We start from the raw sequence: 15,201 nt of genomic DNA, 5'->3' as shown, positions 1-15,201 counted from the left end.
TCTTTCTTTCTTTCTTTCTTTCTTGCTTTCTTTCTTTCTTGCTTGCTTTCTTGCTTTCTTGCTCTTTCTTGCTTGCTTTCTTCACCACAGCTCTATCCCAGGCACTGTGTCTGCCTCCCATCCTGCCTCTATAATGTCTGACATAGCACAAACCAAGTCAAACTTGCCCATAATAGAAACAGTCACTCACATCATCACATAGAAGTTAGTGTATACTCGCTGCAGCTTCGTATTGTTTGTTTAGTTACACTCCATGCCAATAAGGGCGCATGAAGATCAAAGAGGTAACTGTAACCAAGGGAAACCAGAAATAGATGTGACAAAAGCTCAGAACAACAGCAGCAGCAATGGCTGCGGTGAAAGAGCGCCAAAGGTGGCTGGGGGAATATGAGGATTTAGAAGCTGTGTGATCCGTTATAGAGGTGCAGATACTGAGCCTCCAAACCATTCAGTGAAAGAACTGAGCACAAGATGTTAGCAATGAGGTGTAAAAGAAGGCAATGAACCAGAAAAGATAATGGTGACGCTTTTCCATAAAGCATCACAACCAATCATGTCAAATTTTAGACCAGTTGCAGATGGTCGCACACTGTGGACTGGTAGCAAAGAATTAGACGCCTGTGCACACTGCGGACGCCAAAGCCAATGTGGCACGTTTTTTCTGTAGAAATGTCCTTTTGTTAGTACAAACTTGCCGTTCCCGCAGCAAGTATACTGTGGCCTTTAGCACTATACTGAAGTAAACTGCTTCCATTTCTGTTTGGCTGGTTTTCCTCTGCTTGTGTGTTATTTCTGTTGGTTTATTGTTGCGGCCACTGTTGGCACCTCATATTGCATTTGGAATAGAGGCTTCTCTTATCTCTCTGCGACAGGGAACGCTGCCCCAAGGCCTTGAGTTTCTCTCTTGCAATTCATGTTTTTTCTTTTTTCTTTCTTTTTTTAGGTCTGTCTGGTGAAATTTCATTTGCTTTATAGAATGCGTCATAAGACAAAACCCAAGTATGTGAACGAATCCCGGGACCCAAAACACAACTTTTGTAATATTTGTTCCACTACATTAAGCAATGATCACATAATGGGCAATACATTTACAGGACCTTTGCATACCCAGATTTTTCAATTAGCAGTATTGTTTACCTTAAATATATTTAGCCTCACTTCAGCTTACCTGCAGTACTACGTTCATGGGAATCCTTGCCTCATTGTATTTTCAGCTGTACAGATTCTAGAGAAAGGGTTCAAAGGCTTAAACACAGACAACAGCTTCTGCATTTTGATTTTGATTTTGATTCTGCTGCTAGTTTTGATATGGCTAACCTGCAGTAAGTGAAATGCCAAACATATATAACATTTACCAGTAATAGAGAGAAGTTATTTTTACAAACCATCTGCAAACATTTGTTATTTTGGTAACGCTTTGTTTTACAGCCTGTGTACAGCCAATTATGGTGTAACTAGTTTGTAATTATGGGGTACTAATAAAATAACAATGCTGTCGTTACAGGGTAACAAAACAAGAAGTCTGGGAATTAAGGGGGTCACAATTTTTTAATTATGAGAGATTTATAAGGTAGTTATGGTGTAACTGTTTAGTCCCCCCTAATTACAATAACGTAATTAGGGTGGACTAAACAAATGTTATCAGTGCTTAAAGGTTCATGCACTGGAAAAAGGCCATTGTAAAGTGCTACCCATTTTTCTATTAACTACATCGGTATGATGCACAGGTTGTTCTGGAAAAAATTAATTCTACACCTGAAAAGCTGAATTGAAGATGAATAACTTTGAGTGAGCTAACTTGTGGCTTAAAACAGTGAAAGTGCAATATAGGAATTAGCAATTAAATAGATGTTTTCCGCATAAAAAATATGGTATCTTAATACAAATTCCAAATATTCAGGTATGTGTTTTTAATCATATGTAGTTTATAAACTATCTACGAAGTGGGACACCTAAGTCATCAAAGTTTACTGGGACCTTGCCTTCATCTGATGAATCATAAAGCAGCTGGACAGAAAGCAGCAGAGTTCATAGAATTTAGAATGTCAGTGTCATAAAGGAGCAGTTGACCTGAAGACAAACTCAGACTCACAGTTTCATCTCTGATCGGTGTTCACCTGCACATTGAGAAAGAAAACTCACGTTGCATTCATTCAACAATATCTGCCTTTTAGAAAGGAAAACATGGAGAGTGATTTCCATCTTGGTAAGCCACATGTATTTATAATTGTATTATTCAACAGAAAAAGTTTAGTACAGAGGATTTTGCTGAACAGACAAACAAGAGACAGACTAGGTCAGGATAGACTAGTTGTTTGTGTTGAAGGATTTGCATTTGTGTCCAGTTCTTCCTTTGTTTGATTTACATTGTAAATTCACAGTTAGATGTTGTTGAAACAAAACTATGATGAAAGGCATAAGATGAAGCTATGATGAAGCATGTTGTCCTTGAATTAAGCTACATCAGGTGGCCTTATGGTTATTTGATTATTAAGATGTTGCCGTTGCATTTCTTTCAGCATCCATGCAAATGGTCGCTCGACTCAATGCCCTCAATGACGATCGCCATGAAAACATCAACTGCATGTTTGCGAAAGTCCTGAACAAGGAGCAATACCTTTATGCTGAAGCCTCTAGTTTCTCTGGAGTGACTGCTGAGCTCGACTGTGACTTTTCACCTCAGTCTGCTGTTGGTCTCAGCTCCAAACCTGCTTGTGGATTTAAGAGCCTCAATGTATGGGAACCAATAGCCAGTGCAACTTCATCAGCATGCAAACTTCTCTTGGATATTGACAAAGGAGACCTTCCTCCCAGAGAGAAAGACTCTCCTCTCATGACCGAGGACACAGCGTTAGGTAATGCTGGAGCATCCATCCACCCAGCTCAGCATGTTGAGACTCAATCCAACCTGCTCCGCCTTGTTGAGACTCCATTCCATGAGGCTCAAATGACTGATGACTTCAAAATCATTGAGAGACTGTGGCAGCTTCAGCACTCCCCCTTTGGTTTTGACAATGACTACCACGTGGAGGCAGTTCAAAAGAGATACCTCTATGCTCCCCCATGTGACACATCTGGATTTGTGGCTGACTGCTGCTCACCCTGTGGATCCACTCTGGACTGCCTGGATGAGTGGGAGCCACTGGTCAAATCCCACTTTGACTTGGAGGAGGAGGGATTTGGTGAGGAGCTCCTCTACGCTTCATCACATCTCTCTAGATTTGGAGTTGACTGCTCCCCACAGCATGGGCCGACTCTGGACCAGCTTGACAAATGGGAACCTGTTGTCAGCAGCACTGATTCTCACCTAATGCAGTTTCTCTCAGTCCTCCTGGAGGAGGAGGAACTTGGTGAAAAGCACATGAATGCTTCCTCAACAGTGACTTCTACATTTATTGCTGCCTGCGCTGCACACCATGCCCCTACACAAGATCATCTTGTTGAATGGGAGCCAATCGTCAGAGCTGATTCTAAACTGATGCTGTCCCTCCAGGACTTGGAGAACGAGGACGAACAATGTCCTTTTATCATCAAGAGGGAAACGGTCAACTCCTGTGCACAGACTGAGGCCACTGCTGAAAGCTCTCTGACCGTCCTGCATCAACCTGAATGTTGTGAGGGAGCAAAAGTCACTGTCCTCTCTGCTGGACCTGACAATAACCCCACCTCAGAGGAGGCTCTCCCTTTCTCTCTTGCTGAATACATCCTGATCCACCTGCTGAAGGAAGGAACAACCAACCGGCTTCAGGAGTCCCAGGCTCCAGCCATCCAGGTTGAGGTCAAAGCTCCACCAAGCCTTGTGGTTGAAACTGTAAAGGACACCAAGGATCTGTCTAGTCTGACCCTGGAAAACACACTTTCACACGTCCAACTGGTCAAACCTGCAGGACCTCAGAGTTTCAGTGCCAAAGATAGCCTGTCTACAAAACCAAAGAAGAAGAAGTGTGGCCTCTTTTCTTGGCTATCCCGCATATTCCGGTGGAAGAACAAGAAATCTGCTGCCAACATGGCTGCAACAGCAGAGACGCCGCTCCAACAGACCTGCCAGACAGAAGCAGATGAGCCAAAGCCCTGCTTGACTGCCCTCTCACGTGCAGTCCACTTCTGAACTCCTGTCATCTTCCTATACACTTTGAACAACTCAATAATTTTATTTCAATACATTTATTTGCACACTACTGTTACAGTGTCTTTGCTCATTTCTTCAAAACACACCTTTATTCCTGCAGTTATGGGTAACCTGCTGCCTAAAGCAGTGAAAGTGTAATGGAATTAGTAAATATATGTTGGCCATTAACATTTTCTATACCTCTATTACTAACAATATAATCAATATTTATTCTACATGTGGCTGTTTTTTCACAGAGAGTTCATTTTACTTTTAATGTCCCACTTGTTTTCTGTAAAAAACCCCAAAACAAAACAACCAAAAACACATGAAATGATTGTTATTATGGTAACTCTTTATTTTACAGCCCACTAAGTACAGTGTAACTGGTTTGTAATTATGTACTTGTAAAATAACAATGCTGTAGTTACAGGGTAATAAAACAAGCGTTAGCGTTATTTTTTATAACAAGCTTCCCAAACTTCTTTTAGACAGAACCTATCCTTTCGGTTCAGAAAGCAGGATGGACACAGCAGGTTGGGAGCTGACTGTTAAATCCTCTGGTAGCAGTATCAGCCTCTCTGGCGCCTTTATTCCTGTGGATCTGAGCAGCATTAGTATTCTCTCGCTGTACAGACCTGTCTGCCCCAAACTGTGCCTGAAGTCACTACTGGGCCCTTTCACTGCCTCCTGCCCTGAAGGGATGTTTCAGGAGTGCACCTCCAATGTTTGCAAATATGTCAGTAGTTTTCTATAGCTCTTTACCTTTGTGGCAGATTCTGTTTATTTCTGAAGCAGTGGGAGAAGCCAGTGCTTTTATTATTAAAGGATTACATGACTTAAGCCTTTGACTTTAATGAGTTTAGCCCATTGGTCACCTTACCCATTATCTGACGAGAGGATTGGTGCCAAAATCATCTCTGTGTCTCTGGTAGATAGCCTAGCTCTACCCGGTGCGCATGTTAATGGTTTAGCATTGGAGAGAGCCATCTACCAAAGAAACAGATGATTTTGGTTCCAATCCCCTTGTCACTTACTGTGTTACTTACTGTAATACGGTAAGGTGACTAATGGGCCAACTCCAAAGAAGTCAGAGTTGTCCTTTAAATGCTGACGGAAATGCTGCAGTTTGGAAGCTGCTCTGATGAATTACAGGGTGCTGGTGGTATGTAGGGTGAGGTTTTGACACAGTACACTGTTATGTCAGGTGTGATTCACTGTTATGTCAAGCTGAAAGAGATTGTGTGGGGGCTTGGATGTTTAATTCTAAAAATACAGTCACAGTTACGTAAAGACAACTCTTTGATGTATTTGTAAACCAGCTCCCTACACAGTCCCCAAGGTAAAATGCATCATTACAAAGAAAAGTCAAACACATCATATCTCGTTGCTGTTATGTCTACCCCCCCATGTCCTCTTCTACTCATCCCCCACCTCTTCTCCGCTGGTGCACAAATGCCCTGTGATAGATGAAGGAGAGAGCGTGTAAGTGTGAAATGTCACATCCATCTCCATCTGTTTGTGTGTGTGTCCTGGGGATGTCTGAATCAGGCATAGGTGCTGTGATGTCAGAGCAGGCGGGCAGCAGGACAGGAACCAAGGCCAGGTGGAAACACTCATTAATCTCTATAGCGGACTCAGGGTACAGGGACAGTTACATGGAGGTTATTAAACAACCTGGCTGGCAGCACTCTGGGCATCTGAGGATAAATAGATGTAGACAGGCTGAAAGGATATTGCTACGCTTCATTTTATCAAATTCATCACGCAACAATTTATTGATCAGTGATTGACTAAGGAGTTGCCTGTGAAGTTCAGCAGATTCTAGATAGATGCTGCTTTGCACATTTCTTTCCATGTTAGCGTATGAGTGTGAGTGTATATGAATGTGAATACTATATATTTCCAATCAAATAATAGTGTCTCCAATCAAAACCAAATGATCTACAAGAGAGCATTTAGTGGCAATGTAAAGCTGCATGTCACTTTTATGACAAGTCCTCTAAGTTCCCTGCATCCGTTCGAATGTCTTTGTTGCGCACGAGGTCGTTACTTTCTACAAAGCGGTGCGCTGTGGCCATACAGGCTTTGTTTTCCTCACAAGATCAGTGGAGAGCAGTGTCCTTGGTAACTGACTCTTGCTGCAAGGTTAATATCTGATCTCTCTCTCTCTCTCTCTCCCTCTCCCTCTCTCTCTCTCTCTCTCTCTCTCTCTCTCTCTCTCTCTCTCTCTCTCTCTCTCTCCCTGCTCTCAGATCATTGTGGGAGTGATCCTGCTCTACTACCTCTTGGGAATCAGTGCCTTGATTGGGGCTACCGTCATCGCTGTGTTAGCTCCTGTCCAGTACTTTGTGGCCACTAAGCTGTCCCAAGCACAAAAGAGCACTCTGGTGAGTATCCATTGGCTCCTTAGCAGATATGTATGGAAACCTGTTTCCGCCACCTGTAAAAAAAAGTGAGATCATCATGTGAGATTTTTTTCTCAATATTATTACTTAGTTTCTCATATTTATGAGAAACTTATGAGATTATTGATGACTGTATGACTATGAGTATCTCAGAAATATGAGATACTAACTCATAATATTGAGAAAAAAATCTAATTTGATGATGAAAAAAAAAGTTATGTGCTGGATTGTTTTTTTAACAGGTGGCGGAAATGGGCTTCCATTGGACCCAAGTGAAGTTTAGAAATTCTCAATTTGATTAGTACCCAGAAACTGGCTTGTAAAGGCCATGTTGCACCAGAATGCCTGTTCCCACCAATCTTTTCACATGGTAAAATGAAACGCAAACAGTTCCCTCAGTGTGTGTGGGCCCTGACCTCTCTGTACCAAGGAGACCAGGCAGAACTTCTTGGCAAACAAACTTGGTCAATATTGATTTGTCCACATCACACCCACTAGTGGTAATGAAGTGGATGTAATGATAGTGTTGAATCATGATGGCACATGCTCTCTATCTCATATGCACACACAGTCGCACACACAAACACTCAGCCAGACACCTGAAATAATGTTCATTATCTCCTTGGTGAATAATAGCTTTGATCCAGGTAGGGGACAGAACAATTTGTCTTTATTCACACACGATATGTTAATCTTACAGAGTGCCTTTGTGTTCTTCTCTTTCCAATTGCCCTCAAGCTACCATTCAATAAAGCTACTCTAATGTACTGTACTGATACTGTTATACTGCCCATGATACTGTGGAGCAGGACTTGATGCTCCACAAACACTTTGGTTTGATAGTTTAGATATTTGTAGTGGCAATTGCACACAGATAATAGAATCATAATAGTGCTTATGTTGCCCTCTGGTACCCCTCTTATAATATATCTCTGCATGTGTGTGTGTGTTAGTGTGTGTGTGTCTGTGTACAGTATGTGTGGAGGCAGTCACCAAGCCATGGAAGTCTACTTTCCTTGATGCATCAATTGATAATTAGTGTAATCAAAGCCCGTCTGTCCCCCTTCAGGAATACTCCAGCGAGCGTCTAAAGAAGACCAATGAGTTACTGCGGGGCATCAAGCTGTTGAAGCTCTATGCGTGGGAACACATCTTCTGTGACAGTGTGGATGAGACCAGGGGCAAGGAGCTCACCAGCCTGCAGGCCTTTGCCCTCTACACATCCATATCCAGTATGCCACTTTGTCTCCTCTGCCCACAGTGTCTGGAGATATTTAGGCTTACATTTGCCATGATTCTATCCAGCTGTCGAAGCAAATTTTATGTGAACTTTCAAAATGTTGCAACAAAGTAAAATTAGCTTATTAGGTGTGTTTCCATTAGTGGATTTGAAGAGAATAAAAATGCTTCCTGAATGTAGAATGTAGGTACGTCAGAAAACACATTCACGAGAAAAATAGTCTTTACGCTACATCATTGTTTACTTGACAAATGCAATGCTTATTTGTTTTCTACAGATAGGCCACCTTATCTTCTTCAACACCCACAGAAAAACAGTCGCCACACTCTGCTCCACTCCAGTCCTGTGACGAACCAATACGTTAAAGTGATAGACTGTCTAGGACTAAAAGCAATATTCACAGACTCTACAATATACAGTATACTGAATGCATCATAATTTACTACCTGGCTAAGCCCATTACATTAACTACTCACATACATGCTGTGTTGACAATGTCAACACAATAAATCCAATCCATACTGAAGCACAAATGTTGCCCTCCCCACTGGTGGATAGCATTTTCTATGTGAATACTCATTCAAAACTGGAATTTTAATCGATTAAGAATATCTTTTCCCATTAAAACATTTGTCAAGGTCAGTATACTGAAAAGGCCTTTTGATGAGGAAGTACAAACGGTGTTGTTCATGTGGTCAGGGTCTATAAATTGCATTCTGGGTCATGCCAGTAATTTTGGATAAAAAGGCTTTGAGACGTAGATCAAAGAGGCAGCTGTGTGGATCTATTTGTAGTCCAGAGAGAGGCAGCCAAAGTTATGTAACAATGACTCAGTGCTGAGGCTTCTTCACTGCACAGACTCTACTTGAATCTGGCTGTTATCAGGTGAAAACCTTGTATCTGCAAAGTGTCAACTTTTCAGGAACTAACAAAAACAGCCTTGATTTTACCTTGACAACCATGCATTTTTGAGTTTATCTAAAGGCTTTTGCAAAGGTTTCATAACACCAAGGTGTCGTAGAATTTTCTCATCCCATAGAGAACCAAGTAATCCTTCAGTTGAAGTTAAAATTTTAAAATCACCAAAATTAGAGTTACAAGGTTTTGACCTGACAGTGATGATATGCTTGTTTCATGATCTGCTGTGTTCCTGTGAACAAAACCTTACATTACTTGATGTGAATAAGCTTGTTTGTGAGAATGTAGTAATGGATCTCATCAAGGAGGTCTTCACAAAAAAACCCAGTGCCAGGAAAAAATAAACTGTTATTTTGTACATTATATTGTTTATGTTCACTGTTTAACCTCCTGGAAAAACCATCAGTATCATACAGCTCCTGAGCCCTCCTGTGTCTCACACCCTGCTGTGTGTTTCTTTTCTGCTTTTCAGTATTCATGAATGCAGCTATTCCCATCGCAGCTGTTTTGACGGTGAGTCAATTCCAGTCCTGCCATTAAATCTGTGCAATAAATGTGTGCGATTCAGGAGATGCCAATTATCCACCCTCACATTTAAAGTAGGGATCTGCCTATCTTTCTGTCTAGATATACTGTAGATGGAGTTAATCAGTTAGGTGGATGTGCATCCTATCCCCTTTTCCCCAGTGAAAAGGACAGATCAGACCTAAACAGTGGCAGCCATGCAGTCTGGTGGCAAACCAAAGAGCCAGCCTGACTGTAAGATGTCCAGTGACATTTCACAGGGACGCAGTGGACACTTTTCCTGACAGCACCATGCCTGTATTTATAGAGGTCCTTTGCTGTTGCAGAGCTGAGTGGTGACAAATTTGAAATGTCAGACAGACACCAAAGTGCAGGACAAACGAAGGTCTTCAGACGAATGGTTCGTCTTTTTACTGATTGCCCCTTGAAAGGCCTACTTCAAGTTCAACAGCAAATTGATGTTGACAGTCAGAGGAGTTCTGTTTCTCCACAAGGTGCTGTTACCTTGGACAGGATGTCTGACTTTGAGACATGAGTGACTGTCAGCCAATCAAAAGTTAGGAGTTCATAACTTCAGGTTCATATAACTAAATCCATGCTCTTATGACTAACCTGTGTCATTCTCTCCTGTAGACTTTCGTGGTTCATGTCCACATCTCCGAGGATGCTGACCTGTCCCCCGCTGTGGCCTTTGCCTCTCTCTCCCTCTTTCACATCCTGGTCACGCCCCTCTTCCTGCTCTCCAGCGTGGTGCGCTCCACTGTCAAGGCTCTTGTTAGGTGAGAAACTAGTTTTCCCACAGTGCATTGTAAAGTTTTGATTTATTCAAATGCAAGTATCTTAATTCATTATCCTCACGAGGATACAATACGACACAATTCCACTTATCTATGGATAAACTGGGAAACACTTTACTTCATGAGCAGTTAGATGGAATACATTATGGTTAGATGGAATATTTTATGGCTAGATGGAATACATTATGGTTAACCTGTATTGAGTTTAGTTAGAGAAGATTTTAAAATTGTCATGAGGAGAGAATTATGGGGAGTGGAGCTGAAACAGCAGAGGCAAATGAGCAGAATACTGAAGAACAGCGTGATTAAACTGGGTGGAGCACTTGGCCTTCAGGCAATATTGGTGGATCAGTGGCATCATTGGATCAGTCTTGATTTAGGTGATAAGTGCCTCACTTCTCTGTTGTTTTAGTACACTGGTCTCTAATCATAAAATGTCTCTCAGTTTATCTCCGTAATATAATTATTTCTTTGTTAACAATTAGTTTGGCAGGCAAGACATCTGTTGTAATTAAGTTGCTACAGAGCCTCTCTCTCGCTCCTACTAATCCAGCACAAGTCATTAACTCTCCATCCTGTCATTCTCATGGCTGATTACACCATTACTACTTGCGTGCTCACTTGCTAATATATCGAATGATATATTTTCAACTATTTTCATAGCATCTACGCAGGGCAATTATAATGCAAATTATCGGCATATAAGCTATTCTATGTTTATCGAACTCACTGCCTGAAACTGTTAGTTACAACGTCAATTTAGGCAAGATGCATAATTACCATGCTCCAGTCATTGGTAAAATGAAATGTGAATGTAGTTACTGCTTCATCATACCGCTGAAAAGTGGATGGGAGTCCCCTAGATGTGTCTCATGAAGTCAATGAAGCAGAGCTAATTTCTCTTAGTCAAGGCTGAATATGTGTGTAGGGCTATAGCCTGTACAGGCAATGAGGAAGGAAGTGTCAGTTAATATCGCATCATCTCTGCCTAGTACCTCTTGGAAATGATCAGATACGGGGGGGGGGGGGTGAGTGGAGGGTGACTGGATGAGACAGTATCAGCTTGGATATGATGGTTACTTGCAAACTGTATTCTACATTTTCTAAATGGGCTTCTAGAGGCCGCTTACTACCACTAGGCTTGTGTAAGGACTGGGTCACTTGATTTTAAAACAATGGCCTTTCTCTCTTGAATCTGCTTAAGATCCTTTGAGATGCCTATTTTGGGACTATGGGTTCTGATACCCTTTGCCAGATAATGTAGATTCACTTGATTTAGCAACACATCTTAAGACTTTCACAATAGGAACTATGTGATTGTAGTATTCATTGTATTCCCATGATGTCACATGCATTTCCTACCAATATGGTGCTTTACCACATACATCATTGGTTCATCATTGGCTCATTGGTTGTGGCTGTCATTGTCATTCTGGTTATCACCTGTTATTTTTCCACCAAGATGGCCATGTGATGATGTAACAGAATACGATGAATACGGTAAAACATTTCAACTATCTTTATCTATTACCAGCTGGTGCTGTCACACTGTGGCGTGTGGCATTTAATATTGATATTTTATGAGCCATTGTCAGTGCAGAGGCCAGTTAATGGTGGAGATACTCTTATCATAGCTCTGCTGGTATTGACATAACTATCGCAGTGTGTTCGCTCCAACACACAGGGTAAACTGTGGCATACTGCATGTCTCGGCCTGTATGTATGCCTTTAGTTCAAGGGAAATTTTGATTCGAAGCACTTTGAAGTAATTAAGGATGAAATGAGCCAAGTGAAGGGAATGAGATCCAATTGAGAGGATTTTGTTGTACTTCTTCTGTTGTACTTAGCAGAGGCACAAGAATTGGAAGTGGATTGCAAGTATCAGTAGAGCATTTGTTCTCTTTTGAAAACTGAAATAGGAGATAAGTGAGTCAATTTAGAGATATTACATATACAGATACAGTGTGTGTGTGTGTGTGTGAGAGAGAGAGAGAGAGAGAGAGAGAGAAAGAGAGACAGACAGGCACAGTGACAGAGGTAGAGAGGGAAAGAGAAAGTCAGAGAAAGGGAAATAAACATAAAGCTCAATCTCAGTGAGCTATGTTCCATTGATTTTCCAATCATAGCTGTCCAACTGAATGAATGATGTGCCATTAAACAGGCAGGGGCTACTGTTATCTTTACATGAGAATGAACTAATTGAAGATCTATATTACCTGTGCATGTTACCGAGGCCTATTTGTGTGATCAGTGTAGCTGTTTCCATACTGAGGGTGAACGCAGCATTTGTTTTTGTTCACACTTTCCTTTAAACCTCTACCTAAACTTTGTCCCTTGTCTAATGGGGTAAAAGTTAATAAATGGTTTATCCATAATGCTGTCATTTTTATAGTATGTTGTTTAATATTTATTTGATTGTAAACAGTCTGTTGATGGACTTGATTGATAATACAGATTTCATTATCTGTTATCGATGTGAAACTTACTCACAACCTGATTTCTCTGTTTCTTTGTTTTCTGTTTCCTCCGCAGCGTTCAGAAGCTTAGCGAGTTTTTCTCTAGCGACGAGATTGGAGACGAACAGGAGCCTAAAGCCACCATACCCTCCGGCTCCAGCAATCACAACCAAAATAAGTACCAGGCTGTGGTAAGCACCCACACACACACACACACACACACACACACACACACACACATTTTTCTATGTCTGCTTGCTGTAGGCAACATGGTGTACAGTGTTTCAGCACTTACTGTACATCGTCCCTAACTCCCCCACTGGATGTTGCAGTCTCACTTCACTGCACATTTTTGTCGTCTTCCTTCCACCTCAACCTCGCTCACACTCACTCGTCACCATCACCACTCTGTACCATCTCCCTCGTGCTGGGGGTTTATGCAACCCTCGTCTAGTCGTCCTCTAAGCCATTCCCTCCCTCCTCCTCCTCCTCCTCCTCCTCTTCCTCCCGACACCACCAGCCCCTGAAGGTGGTAAACAGGAAGCGCCCCCCGAGGGACGACTGGAATAACTACAGCTCACAGGGGGACCACGAGGGGGATGGACCCTTTCAGGATGTGGACCACGACATCTGTATCAAGGTGGGTGAGAGAGAGAGAGTGAGTGAGTGAGTGAGTGAGTGAGAGAAAGAGAGAGAGAGAGAGAAGTGATAAGGCTGCATGGATCAAAAGAATAGAAAAACAAGGAAACAGTAAACTTGTCCCCCACAAATGATGCAGGCACCTCTCGGGCCATCATACAGACTAAATCGGACTGGTGGTGTCTGAGATATCACATTTGAGTTGAACATTTCGACTTTTAATTATTGCTCCCCCATTAGGCTGATCAATGTAAATTTGTAAACGCTGGAACACAGCGCCAAGATGCATCATCCCACTAAGTCAAAATCAGACTAGTGGTATAGAAATTATGACTGTTCATATTTTCATTGCGTGGGAGACAATGAATGAAAAAAATTATATATGCATAAATGTATTTATGTACAATATGTGTGTACTGTGTATATATTTATGTATGGATGAATTGGTATGCAGGATTTTAGTCCTCATCAGTATTCTGTCAAGGTTCTTCTAACTGCTTCAGTTTGCCATTTTGACTCATTATTGAACAGTGATTTAATCTTTGTTTGACGCCTGCATGTTTTCCTCAGATCACTAGCGGCTATTTCACCTGGACCGACGGGCCGCCAACGCTATCTAATGTGGACATCAAGATTCCATTTGGTGAGCAGCAGTCAGCGAATGTAGAATCTGTTTGTTTTTTCTTTATTTCTTTATCCCATTTTCCACTTCTCTTTCTATTTTTTCACTTTCTGTTTCCTTCCTTTCCTTCTCTTCTACAAATCTCTCAGGTCAGCTGACGATGATTGTGGGCCAGGTGGGTTGTGGGAAGTCATCTCTGTTGCTGGCAGCGCTGGGCGAGATGCAGAGAGTTTCAGGGACGGTCAACTGGAATAGGTCAGTTACAAATCTATCTATCTATCTATCTATCTATCTATCTATCTATCTATCTATCTATCTATCTATCATTGAATTGTTGCATTTTGGGACAACAAATGATCCTCCTTTAAGAATAATTGTAGTTATTTTCAACATGGGCCTTCTTTTCCTAGTTTTTGCCATGATGCTGATCGATTCTGATCTACATATTATCAATTACGTAAACTAAAAGAGCGTTTAACCGCTTTTTTAGACTGTTTGAGTTTCCCTTTGCCCCGTTAGATTGTATTGGAGAGCAGCGCTCTCTGCAGACTGTGAGGTACGTAGCTCTACAGTGTGACTAACTGATGACATTTTGATCAGAAATCATTTGGCATGATGGCAAAAACTAGGAAAATAAGACCCAGGTTGGAAATAACTGGAATTATCCTTCAAACATCAGGTTGCTAGATAGCTGCAGAATAATTATGCATTGTTTGTTCATCGTTCATGGTTTCACTCTGATCTTTTTATATACTGTGGTTCAGTGTCTCCAATGCCTGATAGAAATCAAGCTCTGTGTGCTTAAGGATTTACCCTCAATGAGGAAGCACTAGTCTCTCACTAACCTGCACAGCAGTCACACCAGTATATCAACCACTTCCCCCAATTATAAAGCAACATCAGATTTTTACCCTCAGAGAATCCCATATATGTTCTATGGTTGCTCTTCAAATGAATTTCAGTTTAAAGGTGAAAGGTTAACTTGAAGTGAATTGCTCCCCACAGAGAGCCAGATCACTGGTCGATATCATGGTATCTTTTCCCTCTCCACGTAGTGTGACCTTATGTCTAGTGCATTGCCAAATCTCTCTGGTAATTGGTCTGTCAGGGAAGGTTGGGTCATTTATTTATGTGTTTTGGGCAGTGATAAATTCTTAGTCCCTGACAGGGCAATGTAATTAGCATCAAAGCTAGCCCTGCACATGCCCCCTTACCATGGCAATATAATGTAACTGGATTTGTAGGTCACTTAAATCGAGCTGAGACTGCAGCTTTTCTTTTTTATGGTTGGGGGAAGGAGCGTAGAGGAAAAGGAGAACTCTGTGTCGAGGAATGGAGCGAGGTAGGAGCGCTTTCGTTGAATCAACGGCCCACAATCAGTCAAATAACAAATGCACCTGGGAAAACATCCCAAAATGCCCTCAACATTATAATTTCAAACATACTCACTGTAATATTATATCTCTGAATATTTCATTCTTTGCCCAT

General features: G+C 41.7%; 1 protein-coding gene across 1 annotated transcript in view; it reads left to right on the top strand.

Moving 5' to 3' along the window:
* LOC139660867 (ATP-binding cassette sub-family C member 8-like) overlaps positions 1–15,201 on the top strand; it is a gene marked incomplete at its 5' end in the record, with an annotated part of 54,864 nt that overhangs the window by 13,899 nt on the left and 25,764 nt on the right. The window contains 8 exons of the mRNA XM_071539125.1: positions 6,364–6,498; positions 7,586–7,748; positions 9,147–9,187; positions 9,833–9,978; positions 12,529–12,643; positions 12,907–13,092; positions 13,662–13,734; positions 13,863–13,968. Of these exons, the coding sequence (XP_071395226.1) occupies positions 6,364–6,498; positions 7,586–7,748; positions 9,147–9,187; positions 9,833–9,978; positions 12,529–12,643; positions 12,907–13,092; positions 13,662–13,734; positions 13,863–13,968 (965 nt within the window). The remainder of the gene's footprint in view (positions 1–6,363; positions 6,499–7,585; positions 7,749–9,146; positions 9,188–9,832; positions 9,979–12,528; positions 12,644–12,906; positions 13,093–13,661; positions 13,735–13,862; positions 13,969–15,201) is intronic.

This window comes from Centroberyx affinis, unplaced genomic scaffold (genome assembly GCF_046629955.1).
Source record: "Centroberyx affinis isolate AG114_WGS23_722 - 3 ecotype Tasmania unplaced genomic scaffold, CSIRO-AGI_Caff_v1 ptg003407l_1, whole genome shotgun sequence".
Lineage (NCBI taxonomy): Eukaryota > Metazoa > Chordata > Actinopteri > Beryciformes > Berycidae > Centroberyx > Centroberyx affinis.
Note: the sequence above shows the minus strand (reverse complement) of the source record. Positions and strands in the feature narration are given on the sequence as shown.